Genomic DNA, 20,776 nt, shown 5'->3' with positions numbered 1-20,776 from the left:
TGTTTTTTGCATGGGTGAAATGAAGTTCATGAACTGTCTTGGGTCAGCAGGAGGATACATTCAGTATTATCCCTTTGCATTCATTCTGGTTCACATTCTAAATATAGGGGAGACTGGGGACAGTTGTTACTTTTTGCTTCAACATCTGTATCATAAAGCTGCTGGAATGGAAATGAATAAAACACACACCTTCCTTCTGCAGTGCTTTCCTCATAATCCATATCAGAAGAAACAATATAAATATAAATGCCCTGATGTTGTTTTGTACTTTTATAGAAAACTGAAGCTACATTTCTACACTTCAGTGTTTCGACACATAGTAGAACACATCCACGTCAGCTCTGACAGAATCTTGATCAGTGACTGGTAATTACAGCTGTCAACCTCATATTTAACCCGCTACCTGTCTGAAAACACCTGGAATCAGACTAAATGGTGGCGTCAAGATTTTTTTTTTGCAAACTGAAAACACGGGGAGAACACAGACGCAGAGGTCTCATTTCCTCTCAGACAACTGGAATGACAAAATTCCTAAAGGTAATCATGGAACTAACGTGTTGCAAAAAAAAAAAAAAAAAAAAAAAAAAAAATATATATATATATATATATCAAGCTATGCACCTTTGATAGCAATTTTTCTGTAAGAATATCATAGACCTTGTAAGTTAATGTCTTCTTAATGCTTCTTTGTTCTAACAGTGAGGTAAAAGAAGCAAAAGTAGAGGCCATATCATGTTATATGCCTCAGAAATAAAAGCTACAAACTTTCTTTAACAGTTTTTGTAGTTAAATAGTTTACTACAGTAAAGGTTGAATGATGCGCAAAAAAAATCATATTGTCATTGTTTTTACAAATGGGATAATGGGTAACAATTTTCATGGAAATTGTATTTCTTGAGTTACATAATCACTGCATGTTCTCTTACATCTGGAGAATATTAGTTTCAGACTGGAGCATCTCTGTAGCACCACAAGGATCCATTTATAACAGTGGATTGTGACACATTCAACCTTTATCAAGAACTTGCAGTGTGTGGGAATTCTGCTAAATGATGAAAAGCATTGGAGAGACTATGTCTCTCGGCTGGCTTGGGAACGCCTAGGGGTCCCCCCGGAAGAGCTGGAGGAGGTGTCTGGGGAGAGGGAAGTCTGGGCATCCCTGCTTAGACTGTTGCCCCCGCGACCCGGCCCCAGATAAGTGGCAGATAATGGATGGATGGATGGATGAAAAGCAACAAAGTTTTGTTAGTTATATGTCAGAAGATGGTTCTAACAATGTCACCAATTATCAGCTGTGCTTTCATTGTGATTTTAAATTAACATTTGAAACATTCACCCCATTTTGCCTGAGAATCTATAGCTTCATCTAATGCAAGCCACATGATTATTTAAGTTCTATATAAAATATAGTCTTGGGCTGAACATTTACTTTACCTTCAGCCTTGATGTTCACCATGTGAGATCAGGAAGTGGGTGTGTAAACACTAAAATGATCATATGACTCCTATCTTACCCCAGATTGTCCCCATTCCTGGTCTCCCCTATATTTAACTGAAGACATGGAGACGTCTGATCTCTTAAACCTTTAGCATGTCCATTAAGTAACTTGTAAACCTTACATGTGTGATACAGTATTCGTGCATACCATGTGCTGTATAAAGAATGTATGATGCATCAATAATCCATATGCAGAGCTTGGACTTGTCCTCTTCAGCAGTATGTTATCTCTCTCTCACTCTACAGCCATGTATTCAAACAACTGCTTTAAAACACTGACTCTATTATTTTCTCCAAACCATACATGTGTAAAATTAATTATTTGTGAAAACTGTGTTCAGCAGTGCACTGAAGAGGAATACGTAGCTACTGACTCACCAATAAGTGAGTAAACAGGGAAGGGTTGAATGCTCATTTGAGTGTGGCTGCCTGCCCTTGAGGCGTCTATGTTCATAGTAGGAGAGAGTGGCGGTGGTGCGTTCAGGAACCACTGAAGAAAGGGGCGGGGGGGGTTAAAAAAATGTCTCGCATCCCCTCGTCTGGTGTTAGGTCATATAACCATAGAGGCCTGAGTTGAGGCAGCCTTTGGAGGATTCTCAAAAGAGAGTGCACATCGTAAATAAGTGATAGGAAGAGCCTGAGGTGACTGCAAGAGGGACGCCATATATGTCAGTGCATCAAATATATAGGACATCGGGGCATATGTAGGTCAGTCCTGTTGTTTCCAGCTGGAGTGCAGATGTTTGTCCACAAACAACTAAACAAACACAAAGGCACAGCCCTGGCTTTCATCACTGGGATAAGGTCAAAGGGCATGAAGATGAGAAGAGGAAGATTTAGAGTGAGATCTAAGTAGAAATGCTCAAATTAGAAAACACTTCACTTGTTGCTGGGTTTGGACACATTTCACCTCTCATACAGAACGCTTCATTAATTATAGTAAGTGTTGGTGGAGTCCCAGATGTTTTAACCTCAGAGGGTCATTCACACCTCAGAGTCTCATGTGGTTCCTCGAAGGGTCTCATTTAAATTTAATGTTGTAGAGTCACTTGGTGGTCAGATTTATGTGTAAAATCTGCATCTGTTGCATCTGAAATATCCACTTAAATCAGGACTGTATATTGCTGGTTGTATTTCAGCTTTTTTTCCTGTGGACCATTTATACAATATAATATGATATAATTTACTTTATAGTATCCATAGGCAAATTTGTCTTGGACTAACAATGCTGTGCTCTACAGTTATAAACCTGCAGTTCCTGTGCAAATCATATCATTACATTACATTTAAGTATTTAGGACATCCGTAATGAAAAAAAAATATGCATGTGCACATAACCCACATATTTTATGCAATTAATGAAGTGCAAGAAGGCTGTCACTATTATGACATTTTTGTTATCATTAATTATGATGAATGAAATGTTTATTTCATTACAGTATAAGCCTTTTTTACATTACTGATACTGAAATAAGGCTGGAAATATGATATTTGTGTTAATTTCATCAGGTTGTTTGCACAAATTATTACAACTATGCAACATAATTGCAGGTAGCTTCAATAACAGATAATACATTTATGTAACAATGGTGACAGATTGATAGTTCAATTATTTGTTTATTTATTTAACTTTGTAACTACACTGTTGTGCATGAAGCTAGAATAAAATAATTTTACCTCTTCTCATAAAATGATTGTGACAATGTGGTATATTCTTGATAGATAAAGAATAACTGGGACTCAATAACATGACTTAATATGTAATACAAGAGTTACCAACCCTGGTCTTGGAGATCTACTATCCTGCATGTTTTAGATGTATCCCTCCTCCAACACACCTGATTCACATGATAAGCCTGTCATCCAGCTCTGCAGAAGCCTGATAATGACCATCAGGTGTGTTGGAAGAGGGAAACGTCTAAAACATGCAGGATAGTAGCTCTCGAGGACCAGGGTTAGTGATCCCTGAATACCTTCTTTGACCTTAGGCTATGTAAATAAATAAATGAATGAATGAATGAATAAATAAATAAATAAAATGAGCAAAACTAAATAGGCTGTAGTCTGATGTGGCTCTGGGTGTTTTTAACAGCAGTCATGGTATTATATTTGCAATATAAGGCACAGGTTTCAAGTTCAACTTGTAAGAATTATTACAACAAAACAATAACAAAACACACTATATGTTACGTTACTAAGGGAAGTAAGTAAAATAAGAATAAGATTTGCATTATCACAATTTGTAATATATAGCTTGGAAAAAAAATATCTAAATCCTCTTTTTATGTAGCTCTAATGACTTATTTAACTCTTAATTAATGCATTGTTGCCCACAAAGTTGTACAATATCTTCTCATGAAATGATTGTGACAATGTGATTTATTCTCGATTGATGAAGTGTATGGAATTATTGGACCTGGTCAAAGGTGATTATGGGTGTGTATAAATAGAAATAATAAGAGGAATAAGTCTGAAAATAAAATAATTCCAACTTTATGGGCAATGGTGTAGTAACCTGTTATATCCTAAAATTAACCTTTCCTTCCCTGTTTAATAAATGCTGACCAGTGACTCTCCTCCTTCCACATAGACCCAGTCTTGCACTGGTTTGTTCTAATTTTTTATTACTAAATGCATTGATTTTAAGAACTTTAAGTTCCCTCAGAAATTTAGGAGACCCTACACATGAGCGCCCTCCACTGTCCAACTCAGAGACCTACATGGAGCGTACACGTGACTCCCCTCATAAACCTCTCCCTGACAACAGACATAAAACCTGTGTGACAAGCTTCAGACTGAGCCCTCAGCCCCACCCACTAACCAAGCATGTGACTGCACCCCTAAGACACTTTCATAATAAAACGTGTGGGTGGGGAGGGAAAAAACAGGGTGAGCGGAAGACAAAATGAGAAAATAGAGGAAGAGAGAAAGTGTGTGTGTCATGAGATGGTGTGACACTTTTGACTCTTACTGCTTCCTCTTCACTTTTGTTTTCTTCAACTACCTCAGCTTCATCTCTTTTTTTTCCCTTTGTTCATTTTCCTGTTTCCTCAGATGAACTCTATGAACAGTGTTAGCAGCTCAGAGGACATTAAACCACCGCCGGGCCTACAGAATCTAGGAAACATCAACTACCAGTGTACGAGCCCTGGGGGAATGTCAAAGCACATCTGCGCCATATGTGGGGACCGGTCCTCAGGTAATGTTGGAGGGCAAGGATGGACGGGGAGAGGGAAGGACAGCGAATGTACACACTGTACAGTCCTGATCTGTGCAAACACACTCAGGACTGGAACTCAACACACAACACACAAAGACTGATATGAGGGGTACCTGTCAAACAACTTGTTAGGTGTGTTAGTGAATTTTGATAGAATGCTAAAATCTTTTCTGTTGTTTACCTCTGTAATTGAGACCTACAGGCTTTGAATATTGAAAAAAATATCCCAAAATTTGAGGTGATTTCATCCATGCATTCATACATCAGGTTCTTAAAGAGTCTTAAAAGTCTTGAATTTACAAATCTGCATTTAATACAGTGTTTTTCAACTTTGGGGTCAGGACCCCACGTGGGGTCGCCTGGAATTCAAATGGGGTCGCCTGAAATTTCTAGTAATTGATTAAAAAAAACAAAAAAAAACCCAAAAAACTTACTAATAACAAATATATACAGTAAGTTGAAAGAGACAATTACAATACATAAAAGACATGACAAACTCTGAAGCTGAAAGTGAAGCACTGTGGTACTGTTTATCTATCAAATGTTCATTGCGGTCGGTTTCAGATGCTGCAGCTCTTTCATAATTCATAGTTTGAGTTATTGTTTGTTCAGTATTAATTGTCAGCCTTGTAAATCTAAGCTGGACTGACTGTACATATCCTGACCAAGGAAAATCCAATTCTCCCTTTATGCAGTAATCTACACCTGGCTTTTCTGCCTCCGTCCAGAATAATAAACATTATATAGACTAAATGTCCTCTAAAATTAATGTTTATTTGCAACATAGTATAGCAAACTATTACGTGATCAAAAACAAATTAATTTTAGGCAGAAAATGGTTTGAATGTTGGGGGTCACCAGAAATTTGTTATGTTAAAATAGGGTCACGAGCCAAAAAAGGTTGGGAACCACTGATTTAATACCTTAAAAAGTCTTTTAAAAGTATTAAATCTGATATGGTAGATGTTAAGTTATGTTGCCATAAACTTGTTCTCTGTATTGTGTTTAAATGTGTCTAAGCTGCAAAGAAAGTAATGTTAGTCTACACAGTTCCATCCGTTCCAACCCGGCAATTTATTTTGAAATTAACCCATAAAGACCAAAATATCCACCGGTGACCAAAACCATCTACTGATCTAAAATGTGTAATAACTTTAAAACCACCAATCCCATCAATATGTGGAAATAACTGGTGCAAAATGCAGTTTGTCACCTTTTCATGGTCATCAGATATGACCCATTTAGACGTTCAGAGGCTCCGTAGTGAGCGTGGAAACACCGTCATCTTCTACAACATTGATTCATCAGTAAAACCCATGGAATTTGATCAATGACAGTGGATAGAGACACTTGGTTTATGTTCAGTAAATGATAGATTTGACTAAAAAAGTCACTTTTTTCTTAAGTTTTCTCTGTTTTTTATATAACAACCTTTAAATGTAATGTAATGTAAAGTACATGATCAGTAAAATAAATATAGAAAACACCTGATTTCACTGAAAAAGGCAAAAATATAGAGTATAATATTATGATATATGGTGATAAATCATTTAAGAAAGATTAAATAGAAGGGAAAATTCGCTTGGGAACTGGCACAAAAGTACCACTGGGTCTTTATGCGTTAAGAACCAATCATCGCTAACTTTGCAGCCCTCGATGAGAAATGACTCAAAACAGTGGGAATCAAGGCATTGGAGTAAATAAATAAATTTTCTTAAATTCTAGGAGTCATTAAAGGTCTTAAAAAATCTTGAATTTAAAGGGGTCATATATTGCTAAACCCACTTTTATTAGTCTTTGGTGCATTTATTTGTGTATTTGGACCATAATAGTTTATAAAGTTTGAATTTGAACCCTCCAGGTGCTGCAAAGCTATCTTTATATTCACTTTGGCAAAAATCGAGTGGATTTCTACAACCCATTTAAATTCCTGCTTAATTTGTTGCGTTTTATAACTAGTTACGTCACGACATTTGCATATATAAGGTCAAAACTTCTGATGAACATTTCTCCCAGTACGCCATAATTGTTTGTCAGCAGCAGTAGTAAAAACTGTCCAAACTTCAAGAAGATTACCTAAAATGTTCAGCTGTTGGTTAGGTTAACGAACACAAGTACATGGTCAACAACCTGGAGGGGGTGGGGTGTGAAGTGTCTTGTGCATTTAAAGGGCCAGCGCTCAAAACGACCTTTCTGGTGTCATTACTCAGAAATAGGGTTGAAGACGGACCTGTGGAGTTGAATTAATGAAGAATTCACACCCAAGCAGAGCATTTTCAATTTATGTAAACCACAGGAAAATGTTTGAAAATGCATAATTCCATTTATAAAAAGCAAAATATCACTCCTTTAACCTGTAGAAACGTGTAGGAACCCTGATACATACAACAGGGCTTCTAGGGTCATGAACAACCTAGAAGAGTGGTGGAAAACTCATGAGATTAAGACAAACTGCCTTAATGTTGGAAAAGTCATGAATGTTGACAGTAATGAAATTCAACAGAAATGAAATTTAAGAGTTTTAAAGTGTTAGTGTTAAAATATGATGATAGAAAGTTGGTATGAATGCAACGTCATACTTTTTTTCTTATGGCTGTCATGTGAATTGCTTGTCTATTTTTGTTTACATTTTCGTTAATGCATAAATTTGTACATTATTGTTTATAATATCAGAATCAGAATCATTTTATTGTCATTCAAACACTTTTAAAAATTATGAAAGTGTCTCCCAGGACCAGTGTAGTAAAAAAGTATATAATAAATAATCTAATCTAAATGCAGTATGTAAAATGTATATATTAAGTAAAAGCCCCCCAAAAATCAAGTTAATAAAACAAGTTAAAGAGCAGGACAGTTAAACTAGTGCAGTAAATCAGTGAAATACAATAGAATATATTGGTGCAGTTACAGTATATTACAGTCCAATTAAGTCCACTTTTAAGATGATAATATAATTTAAGTCATTTCACTTTTCCTCTATGTATAAAAGGTAGTCCCACAACTTGTTTGAATAGATTCTGAAAAAGTCTAAACATTGATAACATCAATTATACTTAAACCATCTCAAATATGATTTTAACATCTTATAGAATCAACTGGATTATGACGTTAATGTGACTTATATGAAGTCGGATTAACTTCAGTCACTTCAGGTTCTTTGTCGACAGAAATGGTCAGATTTGATTAGAGTGTAATAAAACTACAGAAGAAGACTTCAATGGAACCAGTAAGCACCAGTTCAAGCTGTGCAGTGTCAACATGAGACGTGTGTGTGAAAAACAATTAGAAGTTTAAGTAAAAATGTGACTGAATTAATTTCATTTGTAAGTCATTGTAGGACTTCTCATTCTTTGAAGTGTTTTTTCTCAGTGTTTATTGGCAAATGCATCTTAACTTTCATTATGGTATTTGTTATGGTTGTAAACAGACCTATGTGTAACTTGTTGAAAACTGCAAAAATCCAGTGTAATAAATATTTCTATAGTGAAGGATGACAAGATGACAGAGACTGGATTGTTTGTCAGTATAAAAGGAAAAGGCAACTACAGAATGTAAAAGTAGACTAATAAGTAAGTTAGACTTCTATGAAGTGTCATGGAAACTATATTAGTGACTGTGATGGAAAGTATTAACAGTGTGTGTGTGTGTGTGTGTGTGTGTGTGTGTGTGTGTGTGTATGGTAATGTGTAGGAGCCTGGGTAATGGTACATCATACCGTACAATACTACTAATGTTGTGTTTTTTCTTTCTACAGGAAAACACTATGGTGTGTACAGCTGTGAGGGATGCAAAGGGTTCTTCAAGAGGACCGTCCGTAAAGATCTTACTTACACATGTCGAGACAATAAGGAGTGCCTGATCGACAAGCGCCAGCGAAACCGCTGCCAGTACTGTCGCTACCAGAAGTGCCTGGCCATGGGCATGAAGAGAGAAGGTGTGAAAGTGTGTGTGAGATGTTCAGCCGGTCAGAAGGATGAGTCTGGGCATATGTGCAAATCAAACTTAAGGAACGAACGAACAGTTGCAACTAATGAGACAGTACAGCAATCACTTACCAATTAAACACTATCTTGAACAAAAAAAGCACTCGGAGAGCAGATCTGCCCCCCCCCCCCCCCCCCATCACCACCAAAATGTAATCATTTCTTCCTTGTGCCAGTATCAACATTTCCTGAAAATTTCATAAAAATCCATCCATAACTTTCTGAGTTACCCTGCTAACAAACAAGCAAGCAAACACGCACACAACTGCACAAAGCAAAGTGATCACAATACCTCCTGGCGGAGGTAATAAAAGACACGTTAGAAAAGAAACACCTGAATACTTTTGTATTCATGTGTCCCAGTACTTTTGTCCATATGGTGTATGATTTGGGCAAATATGCTATGGGGCTAACGATAGGTTTCATCTTAAGAATCATGCACATTGCAAACATTAGTTGTACCTTGTGAATTTGACAAATTAAATTCTAGTCATGATCCCATAGTTTACAGAGATCAGAGGATGCTAAGGTTCACACATTCTTCACTCAAATAAAGGAAATGTGCGTCACAAATAAGATTTATTCAGGTAAAAGTGAGAAAAGTATGTGCTCTTTGAAAAAAAGCACAACAAATAAATATGAGTTCTTTGAAGGACATGTCTAATACTTATTTCTGTACAAAGCCAATGGAACCTCACACAACATTAATATAGTGCATTCAAATAAACTGAGAAACATACTGATAAATAATGAATGCACTAATGCACAGCAGTTTTCAATTTAGTCTAAGTGTATATGTATGTATATAATCTGACTATATATGTATCTTTCATCTTTTTATATTTTTATCATGTTTTTTCTTTTGTGTATGATCTTCGCCAATGTCTTACTGTACCATCTGTGTGTTAAAATAAGAGCTAATGTTGGGAAACAGTGATAAAAAATAAAAATAAATTGTAATCACCTTCAAATCTGTTAAAACTAACAAGACTAGTTGAGCAAAGTAAATGAAAAAAATAGTGAAAATTAAATACTCATGTAAAACACAGATTATAAAAACGCATAAATGACAAATGTGTATGTCCTTGTGTCAGAGATTATTTGTAGATGGAAATGTGAAACATAATGTGCAACAAGTCTTTAAATTTCAGAGCGATGTCTTGGTTCAGACACAAACAGTCCATCCAGACATCTGTAACCTCATGTGTTAGCATGTGTGTGTGCAGCGGTGCAGGAAGAAAGGCAGCGTGGGAAAGAGCGGGGCGAGAACGAGGTGGAATCTACCAGCAGTTTCAACGAGGACATGCCAGTAGATAAGATCCTGGACGCTGAGCTGGCTGTGGAGCCGAAAACAGAAACATACACTGACGGCAGCCCGGGAAACTCAGTAAGTGTCAGATGGATGCAGCGTCCCAGTCTGCCTCCAAACACCGTAACCCTTCATTTATACATATAGGGTGTCCCAAAAAAATGTATACACACTTTAAATAATTGTAAAGTAGGTGTTTATTAAAATTCATTTAACTTTCAAAATGTAACAGAATTTACAAACATCATTTTATTGTTTTGTCACCGCCTGTTCTCCAACTGACGTCCGTTCTGGTCCAGACTCTGCTGACAACATGAAGCAATGAAATCGCACAAATCACAAAACAATTCCTTTGGTATTTGAGTGCATTCACTTTCAATGGCTGCTCTCAACTCAGCGACTGTTGCAGGTCTCATAACGTAGACTTTGTCTTTTAGGTATCCCCATAAATAAAAGTCTAGCGGTGTGAGATGAGTCTGGTGAACGCGGAGGGTATTCAATGAAACCCCTCCGTCCAATCCACCTGTTTGGCAAGTTCACCAGACCTCACACTACTAGACTTTTTTTATGGGGATACCCAAACAGGAATTACAGAGCATTTTACATGCACACCAATACTCCGATTATTATCCGATTTCTGGAGTTGTCAGATTATTCAAGTGATTGATTGTAAACAGGATAATCTGATAGGCTTTATCAGATAATTGCATTAATCTGATTATGAGAAATTGGATTAACACACCTGGATTTCTCCCCAATACTCCCATGTCTGTGTGCATGTATGCAGGTTAATCGGACTTATTTTGTTCTTTTAGATCTGCATATGTAAAGTGCATGTAAATGCGTCAGATCTGGTTATTATAGTTATCTGATTACTCCCAGTTATCAGATTTTTTTTGTCATGTAAACAGACTCATAGTTGAAGTCATTTTCTTCAGCCATGTAAAGAATTTATCAGCAATTTGGTCTCTTTAGAACTTTTTTAGAACTAGAGAAAAAAAAAACATGGAATATCTTGTGAATATAAACACAGTCAATAAAGTAGGGTGGGTACTCCTCTGAAATATCATTTAGTGCAGAAATGTTTTGTAATAAATACACATACCTCAATCATACATGCTTTTGTAGATTTTTCTGCTTCCCTTTCATATATGATAATCTAAAGCAGGGGTGTCAAACTCATTTTAGTTCAGGGGTGACATTCAGCTAAATTTGATCTGAAGTGGGCCGAACCAGGAAAATAACATAACATATATAACAATATAACATAATAATATATAAATAATGTCAACTTCAAACTTTTCTCTATGTTTCAGAGCAAAAAAAGTAAATTTACATTATGAAAAAGTTTACATCTACAAACTATCATTTCAAACAATGTGAATAACATGAATAAACTGAAAAAATAAGTGTATTTTTTTATCAGTATTCTGCCTCAGTTTATCATTTACATATGTACATTATAACGTACAGATCACAGTGGATCTACAAATACACAAAACATTTAATAACAGACAGAATCTTGTTAAAATTGTACTTCTCTTAAGACATTTCAGGTTGTTCATTTTTGTTCAGGTTATTCACATTTTTGCGAAATTATACTGTTTTAGTGTAAATACATGAAAATATTTACATTTTGAAAGAAAAATTTGGAGTTGTCATTATTTATATGTTATTATGACAGTATTTTACTGGTCCTGCCCACACTGTAAAAAAATCTGTAATTTAACAGAATTTACATTGTTTATTTTACAGATATTTCCTGTATTTTTAAGATACAGGAAAATATCTATGAAATGACAAAAATAGACTGTGATTTTACATGTCAAATGTAAAATAACATAAAATTTCAATTTTTATAAGAATTTTTTTCTTTTTTCACAGAAAAATACAGTTAAAATACATTTGTAAATGTATCATAATTTCACAAATATTTCTTTTCTATTTATGAGATTAAATTGTTAATTTAAAGTTTAATACTGTAAAAAAATAATAAAACGAGATAAAATTACTGACAACCATAAAAGAAGTATTTGTTCTGTAAGTTTAACAAGACTTGTTTGTTAATTGACAAATATCTTGAGTAATTACGGGAGGTTTCACAACAAAAATGTCGAATAAATGTATTTTTGTGAATGTATAACATGTATAAGCACTGATAAACTGTCAAAATACAGTTTTTATCAGTGGATTGTACAACTTAGTCTCAATGAAAATTATTCATATATATGTATTTATAGGTAATTTGATTGTTTTAATACATGTAAATATTCTTTATTAAACATTAAAGTTAGGACAAAAAACTGTATTTTAATTATGGAAAATTACCATATTTTTATGACATGGTTATTTTCCGTTATTTTACAGTATTTTTTTGGCACCCCAGCTGCCGGAATATTACTGTTTTTTTTATGGTTTTTTTTTTACTGTGCACTTGAGATTAAATTGGTCTGAATGTGGACCCTGAACTAAAAGGATTGTTAATATCTTCAGTGTAATTTTGGCATTTCACACATTCATCCCAAGGGCCAGACTGGACCCTTTGGCGGACCGGATTTGGCCCCCGGGCCGCATGTTTGACACCTGTGATCTAAAGTGTACTCTCTGTTTTAGATGTCCTTGCTGCGTTGTGAGGCCTTTATCAGCTGACACCACACACTGCAAAAAAGGCCTGTACAAAAAAAAGAATATTAAACTCATTGGGTTAAAATGTCTTCTTTCAAGTAAAATTATCTTCCAGTGCAGTAAGAAAATTGCATTTATCAATTTTTCCTAAAATAAAAAAAATATTATCAACAGTTAACAGTTAACATATCTGCCATACTCATCCGCCAGCAATATAGCTTGTTTTGTTATAAATATTAGTAAAAATTTGTTGAATATCTAACTGGGGTGGCTAAAGATGATTTTTTTTTGGAACAAGTCAAATAATCGTAACAAGATTAAGTTTCAATAAGTAAATAAATCTAAAAACTGAACTTTAAAGGTAAATATTCCTAATTCAAGTCAGTTCATCTAAGTCAGATATTTCTTTTTTGCAGTGCAGTACCTGTTCACTAAGAACTGTTGTGCTTAGTGTTAAGATTTCCCTGGAGGAACGTATGTATCAGGTCACTCCATTGATAACAGTTTCTTTGTTGTTCTTTCTCCTTCTCTTCAGACCAACGACCCTGTCACTAACATTTGCCAAGCAGCAGACAAACAGCTCTTCACTTTGGTGGAGTGGGCCAAGAGGATTCCACACTTCTCTGAACTCCCTCTTGATGACCAGGTCATCCTACTACGTGCAGGTAGACACACACACACACACACACACACACACACACACACCCCTGAATCTGCATATAACCAACATAAACCCAACAACAACATGCGTCAGTACGTAATCCAACAGGCATCTTCCTAGGCCACTAGACCCCTTTTCAACCCTTTGTCCTCAGGATGGTGTAGTGTTTCCCTCCTGTGCAGGTATTCATCTCCAGGCTGGCTGTCTATTTTAGTCTTTTACATTTGCTCTACACATTTTTATCATCTAGTTTAATGGAGCAGTGAAACCAAATATAACTGAACTATTTGCCAAGTCCCAGCAGTGTGGTTTGTTGCCACACTAGTACTGACCTCTGCTGGCAAGAGATTTCACACACAGGTCTGAACAAGGATGTCAAGATGAGCTTTAACCTCTTCATTCATTCATTGATTGAGGGGGGGGGTTGGAGCCTATCCCTGCTATGTTTTGGGCTAAGGTGGGGTACACCCTGGATGTGTCACCGGTTCATCACAGGGCTGACATATAGAGACAAACAACCAGTCACTCTCACATACACACCTATGGGCAATTTACATAGATTCACCAGTTATCCTATTAATTCCTGTCTTTGGATGGTGGGAGGGTGCCGGAGTACCAGGGGAGAACCCACGCAAACACAGGGAGAACATACAAACTCCCCTCCAACCTTTCCATATCTGCTATTTTTATGGAACAGGAATGGGGTTACAACAGAAGAAGTGTACGGCCAAACTCGTGTATTAGACGTTATTTGAGAGTTTCTGAGTTTAATAGTTGACGCGGCGTCAGTTGAACCACAGCTCTAATCTAAGCCTAACCCTCATGTACAGATAGATACTCAAAGGATGGAAAAGTCACTGTTTGCTTTTTTCCTCCAGGCTGGAACGAGCTGCTCATCGCCTCATTCTCACATCGCTCAGTCACGGTAAAAGATGGCATCCTGTTGGCCACAGGCCTCCACGTCCACAGAAGCAGCGCCCACAGCGCAGGAGTGGGTTCTATCTTCGACAGGTGGGTCAAGGAGGTCACACACATCTGGAGATGGATCCAGAAGGGAAATGTGTGAAGCATGGCATTGGATGGGTATTGGTCTGGGATGATGGGGTGGGGTGGGTGGGCTGAAGGAGCTGAGGGGTGGGATGGGTGGGCTGAAGGGGTGAGATGGGTGGGCTGACGGGTGGGATGTGGGTAGGCTGAAGGGGTGGGGTGGGTGGGCTGAAGGGGTGAGATGGGTGGGCTGACGGGTGGGATGTGGGTAGGGTGAAGGGGTGGGGTGGGTGGGCTGAAGAGGTGAGATGGGTGAGCAGAGGGGTGAGATGGGTGGGCTGACGGGTGGGATGTGGGTAGGCTGAAGGGGTGGGGTGGGTGGGCTGAAGGGGTGGGGTGGGTGGGCTGAAGAGGTGAGATGGGTGAGCAGAGGGGTGAGATGGGTGGGCTGACGGGTGGGATGTGGGTAGGCTGAAGGGGTGGGGTGGGTGGGCTGAAGAGGTGAGATGGGTGAGCAGAGGGGTGAGATGGGTGGGCTGAAGGGGTGAGATAGGTGGCAGCACACATGAAAAAGTAGGTAAACTTGCTGGAATCTCCCTCAGATGCTCCCAAGCAGATTAGATCACCTTAATTCACTTACTTTTGTGACTTTCTCTGCTATTTTTACTTTCTTCTCTCTCATTCTCTTCTTTCTTCTTCTGTCTGTTCATTCCCAAATCTCTCTGTTCTCTTCCCTGAGGCCTACTCACACATACTCAAGCATTAGAGAGCAGATTTTAGTTTTGTGTTGAATGCACCAGTTACATTTGTAGTGATCACAGGAGTATCACACATTTACTGATTAGAAATTGACATGAATTATATAATTGACAATGAAGAGTTCTTTTAAAATTAAATCAGATGAAAAAAATACAGTTTAGTGTAAATAGCTGCATCTGGCATTACAGCTTGTATTTTGTTAATTAACTGTGTCATAGTTTGTATTGTTATGTTAATTATATCTACTGTATGTTCACCACTTCATCTTGTCTTCATCTTGTACAAATAAACAAAAAATGTGAGATGGATGTGAATGCTTAAGTCAATAATGTTCATACCACTCCAGATAATTTGTTTATTTTTGTTGTTTGACAGACAAAAATAGGACAGAGTATGTGATTTATCATCAAAAGTGAATTTTTCTTAATGCACCATCCATGTCTTGATTGTTTTTTCAATCCCCTGTAGAGTCCTGACAGAGTTGGTATCGAAAATGAAAGACATGCAGATGGATAAAACAGAACTGGGGTGCCTGCGAGCCATCGTCCTTTTCAACCCAGGTCTGATCATCTTTCATTTATGCTGCATTCAGCATTATTTTTTATGAGAAACATTGCTATGTGTGTATATTTAATGAAGTGAATCTCCCTCTTGGATTTCAAGAAAAAAAATGTTAAACCAGATTAAAAAATCATAAATATTACTGAACCTGAAAGACATATTAGCTGTGGTATATTGCGCTGTTGTTTTCTGTTTCATCCTTTTAAAACTTGCTGCTTTTTAATCCAGATGTTCTTTGGGCAAATTTAAGGCTTTGCTGTTTTGTCTGACACTTTATTTATTTATTTATTTTAGATGCAAAAGGTCTTTCGAACCCACCAGAAGTTGAAGGACTGAGGGAAAAAGTCTACGCCTCATTAGAGTCATACACAAAACAGAAATATCCAGACCAGCCTGGCAGGTAGGAAATCCATCAGTACCACAGCAATCGCTGCTTCACTTTGTACAACCCAGTAAAAATTGCAGATTGCATCACAGCTCAGTGTTGTCATAAGTGGAGACTCTGACTTAAATGCAGTGGATTTGACAGGATTTAGGATGGCAGGCATAGAGCTCTCACAGTCATGAAAAACAAGGAAAAGTTGAGTTAGAATTTTAAAATATCAGTTTCCAGGCCTGGAATAGTCCTGAAATTCAGTAAAATCATCAAAAGCTTTAGAAGTGGAATGGATGGGATGCAAACTCTTCACCTCATCGAAATAGGTCGCAAATGCAGCTCCTCAGTTCGCAGGAGGGGTGTGTCAATTAAAAGTGAAATGTTAACAATATATTCACATAAGTAGAACACAAGATGAACTGGAAACAGGGTTCCTGCGGGGTCTTAAAACATCTTAAGTCTTGAATTTACAAATCTACATTTAATACCTGAAAAAAGTACTTTAAAGTATTAAATTTGATATAATAGGTCTTAAGTTATGTTGCCATAAACTAGTTCTCTGTTGTGTTGAAATGTGTCTGTTAAATGTCCAAGCTGCAAAGAAAGTAACATTAGTCTACTCACTTCCAACCTGACAATTTATATTGAAATTAGGAACCAATTATTGCTAACTTTGCAGCTGCCGGTGAGAAATAATCATAGAACATTCAGTTCTGTGGACAGTATGTATATAATATTCAATCTCTACTGATGTTAATAAATACATTTTCCTAAATTCTAGGAGTCACAAATTTTTTGCCAGTATGGCTGTGAAATAGGCTATGAAATGGGCATTAAATTCTGTCTAAGTAGTCTTAAAAAGGTCTTAAAAAGTCTTGAATTTAACTTGTAGAAACCTGTAGGAACCCTGTAGAAATAATAACAGTTATTTAAAGTAAGACTAAGGCTTAACGTAACTGTCAATATACAGCCAATGTAACAGAATATCTTGAATAAAATGTGAAATTCAGGCCACATTCAGAAAGGTGAGTTTCAATTCAACATTTCAGTAAAATAAATGACATTACATTACAATTGGAGTAATAACACTAATGAATTCTGGGATGAACTTGTTTTCTCTTATAATGCAACAAGTCCAGTGTATGTTAACATTTTTAAGCTGATATTTTAATTCATTTTCACTGGACAAAGAAAGTAAACCCATCAGTTTTAGATAAAGGCACTGAAGAAAAATGTTAGAGATTTGTGGAGAGTTTCAGATCTGCCTTATTGTTATAATTTTACTGAATTAATTTGTACATAGTTTTAGATCTTTATTATTATAATCCTTTGAGAAATGATTAATTAATAAAGTTAATTATAGCCATCAGATTATACAACAGGTCTCAGTAAGCCCCCCCCCCCATCACACCATGTGCAACAACAATGTAAATATGTAAAGAATATTTAATTTGAATTCTTACTCTATATTTATATAAATATTTAGATAAATACCACATTTCTTATTTTTCTCTTTATAGTTCATTTTTCATTTGCTTGTAGTTTTTCTATCTGTCTTGTTCTCTGCACTTCCTTGTTGTATTTTTGCTGCTGTTAACGGAAATTTCCTCACAGTGGAATAAAAAAAAGTCTTATCTTATCTTATCTTATCTTATCTTAGTTTAGCTTACCTTATTGTATTTTATGTGGATATAATAATAATCGACCAGTAGAGAATGAACAGGGTTCTTAATTTTCTTACAATAATTTACTGAAATACATCTTGTTGTGATTTAAGGTTATGAACAGTCATGGAAAATATTAAACTCATCCTTGGAAAAATTGTGAATTGTCTATAGAATTATAAAGGAACCCTGTTACAGATGCTAGTTTTAATTGTATAATCTAGTAAATTTGGGAATCAAACATGAGAAATAAATGCACTACATTTAAGCTAATAAAATAAAGGACAGAAAGATTTAATGCAACATAAACTTAAAATATAATCTTGAGCATAGGAAAAAAAGATTAGAAATACTAAATGCTTAAAATTTTAGATAAGTACATTAAATATGAGCCATTTATCTTATGTATATGAAGAAATATATTCACAAAATCTGCAAAAACACTTAAACCTACTGATGGGAATCATCCAGTTCAAGTGAGATGAACGTGTTTTTTCCGTGCAGGTTCGCCAAGCTGCTGCTCCGCCTGCCCGCCCTGCGCTCCATCGGCCTCAAATGTCTGGAGCATCTGTTCTTCTTCAAGCTGATTGGGGACACACCTATCGACACCTTTCTGATGGAGATGCTGGAGGCGCCGCATCAGATCACATGACACCCGGCCCCACCCCTTCCCCTTGTACATACTCCCACATTGTCAGTGATATGAAGACGGAATAAAAAAGACTTCATTAAAATTGTAAAACAGCATATTTTGTACCATGCAAAAAAGAAAAAAAAACCCTGTAATTAAACTTGAATAAAAGTATTATAAGGTTATGGGGGCTGGTTAAGTCACGAGAGGGAGGATCAACTACACTGTCAAAAATAAATCTAATAGATTTTTAACAGATGTTTTGTAAATAGATAATTTCAGGTGTCCATTTTAAAAGCAACCCAATGCAATTTGAAAAAAGAATCATATTTTATTCAGAGAAAAATCGTATAAAGACAGAAACCAACCCTGCATTTCTTAAACACATTTGAGAATTCTTACAGAATAAAGTTATTTAAAATGTTATGTACAATGTGTCGCTTGGATTCTTATTTAGACTGTGCATCACAGTCACAGCAGAAATTACAGTTTGTGACAATTTAAGTCAATACTGTTTTACATCATTAACCACAATTATCATGTTGTATAACTTTATTTTTATTGACCTTTATTTAACCAGGAAGTCCCATTGAGATTAGAAATGTCTTTTGCAAGGAAGACCTGGCCAAGGTAGCAGCCATACAAAGCCATAACTATATAAAACACACATGATATACAATGAACAATCATGCAGAATAACAATTCTAATGCCCAGAAGAAAACGTTTATGTCAGTAATATCAGAAAATATAGCCACATGTCCAAGGAGTAATATTATCAGGTTTCAATGTGCACGTATGTAACTGAAGAATGGGAAGGATTTAAGAAGTGGTAAAATAAAGCTCAGACAGACATAGGCTCCTGGATGCTTGGACCGAGAATAAAGATGTGGCGCCCCCAAGTGGACACAGAGGACATGCTGTGATCAGTTTGTTCTCACATTTCTGCAGCCGTTCTGTTCATACATTTATTTTACACACTTAATACAATAGGGAGCAAGCAGGAATGAAACGACCACAAATTGCCTTCCTTTATTTTGTTTCTTTTCCTGTCCACTAGGGGGCTCTGCAAACACTTCACCACTGAGAAACTTGGGATAACATATAGACGCACAAATGATACAGGTATAAACAGGTTAAAGCTCTGCGGCTTATTAATAAGAGATTTAATGTGTTTATAGAAACGTACAACCTCCATGAAATCCTACACTTCTTTCACTTTTACAATTCAACAAGTGCAACATCTGCCAAAATGTACACTGTAAAAAATGCAGTATCAATATTTCAGAGTCAAGCTATTTTGACCTAGAGTATTTATAGCTCTATGGAGAGTAAACCAGGTCTAACAGTAGAGTTAAAAGTCAGTATAACATTCTGCACCGATGCAGAGTAAAAATTCAACTGTGCAGAGTGATGATTAGTCTGCCACATTCAGGGCCAGATTAACACTTCATTGTACCCTGGGCAACAATATTCAAGGGCCCCACTCAGTGCACGCACGTTGATTTGCGTCACTGCTGATTCGCTTTTTGGACTGACCAATGAGGAGAGGGTGTCAGCTCACAGTCACAGACAGCAGGAGCAGGGTTTCTGTGCAGTGCGATGGCTCCGGGCAGCGGACAGTTTCATTTATAAGCAAAAGATAACCAGATATTTCGTTATGCCCGAGCTACCCAGGGCCCTTCAGAGGTCACGGGCCCCTGGGCAATTGCCCAGTTGCCCATATGGTTAATCCGGGCTTGGCCACATTGCATTGTGGGTATTGGACATTTTACTCTTTGTGTTCTATTTTATGTGTAGGGGTTGGGGGGCGGGGTGTTAATGTTTATTTAGGTTAATTTGTCTGTTTTACCACATTTATTGGTCTTTTTATGTTTTGTTTTGTTTTTTTTTAACGATGCAACACCGTTAGACAATCCTGTAGGCACAACAGTTCCTTACCTGATTGTTACTATAAATCTGGCTTTTTAACTGACAGGAGAACTTATTACTTTCAAAGTTAAAGTATTTTTTGGAGCAATTATAACCCACAGAGCAATGTTTCCCTTCAAATCTTAAAAGTAACAGTAATATGTATAAGCCATCATTACAAATATAAGAGCTACTTCAAGAAATTTCCAAATATCATCTCACGACCCCCACCTGCGGACCCTTGCAATTCCACATTGTTTCAATATTAGCATAGGGTCCAAACTGATGAAGATAACACTGCAGAGAAAAAAAATATCAACACATTCTAGTCATTTTTAAATTAAATTTGGAGTAAAAATAGCTCTGTAAAGTGTAATCATATTACTCTAAAAGTGTGAAAACACCACAGTGTTAAATTTTTTTTACACTTTTCATTGTTAATTTTGACACTGAATTGAGTAGAATTAACTCCAAATTTGACAGTGGCCACAGAGTAACTTTTACTCTAATTTTGAGTGGGACCAAATGTTATCTGAAACAGACTTAAATTGGCACACAGCTTGCTTTTCATCACACTTGACTGTCTTGCTTAGA

General features: G+C 36.5%; 1 protein-coding gene across 3 annotated transcripts in view; it reads left to right on the top strand.

The window, feature by feature from the left end:
* rxrgb (retinoid X receptor, gamma b) overlaps window positions 1–18,699 on the top strand; it is a 48,991-nt gene extending 30,292 nt beyond the window's left edge. For all 3 annotated transcript variants that reach the window (XM_030132853.1, XM_030132854.1, XM_030132852.1), the window contains exons 3-10: window positions 4,552–4,696; window positions 8,472–8,651; window positions 9,927–10,087; window positions 13,170–13,299; window positions 14,174–14,306; window positions 15,510–15,601; window positions 15,897–16,002; window positions 18,147–18,699. In XM_030132853.1, the coding sequence (XP_029988713.1) occupies window positions 4,552–4,696; window positions 8,472–8,651; window positions 9,927–10,087; window positions 13,170–13,299; window positions 14,174–14,306; window positions 15,510–15,601; window positions 15,897–16,002; window positions 18,147–18,294 (1,095 nt within the window). In that variant the 3' untranslated portion in view covers window positions 18,295–18,699. The remainder of the gene's footprint in view (window positions 1–4,551; window positions 4,697–8,471; window positions 8,652–9,926; window positions 10,088–13,169; window positions 13,300–14,173; window positions 14,307–15,509; window positions 15,602–15,896; window positions 16,003–18,146) is intronic.
* Window positions 18,700–20,776: the final 2,077 nt, after the last annotated feature.

This window comes from Sphaeramia orbicularis, chromosome 4 (genome assembly GCF_902148855.1).
Source record: "Sphaeramia orbicularis chromosome 4, fSphaOr1.1, whole genome shotgun sequence".
Lineage (NCBI taxonomy): Eukaryota > Metazoa > Chordata > Actinopteri > Kurtiformes > Apogonidae > Sphaeramia > Sphaeramia orbicularis.
Note: the sequence above shows the minus strand (reverse complement) of the source record. Positions and strands in the feature narration are given on the sequence as shown.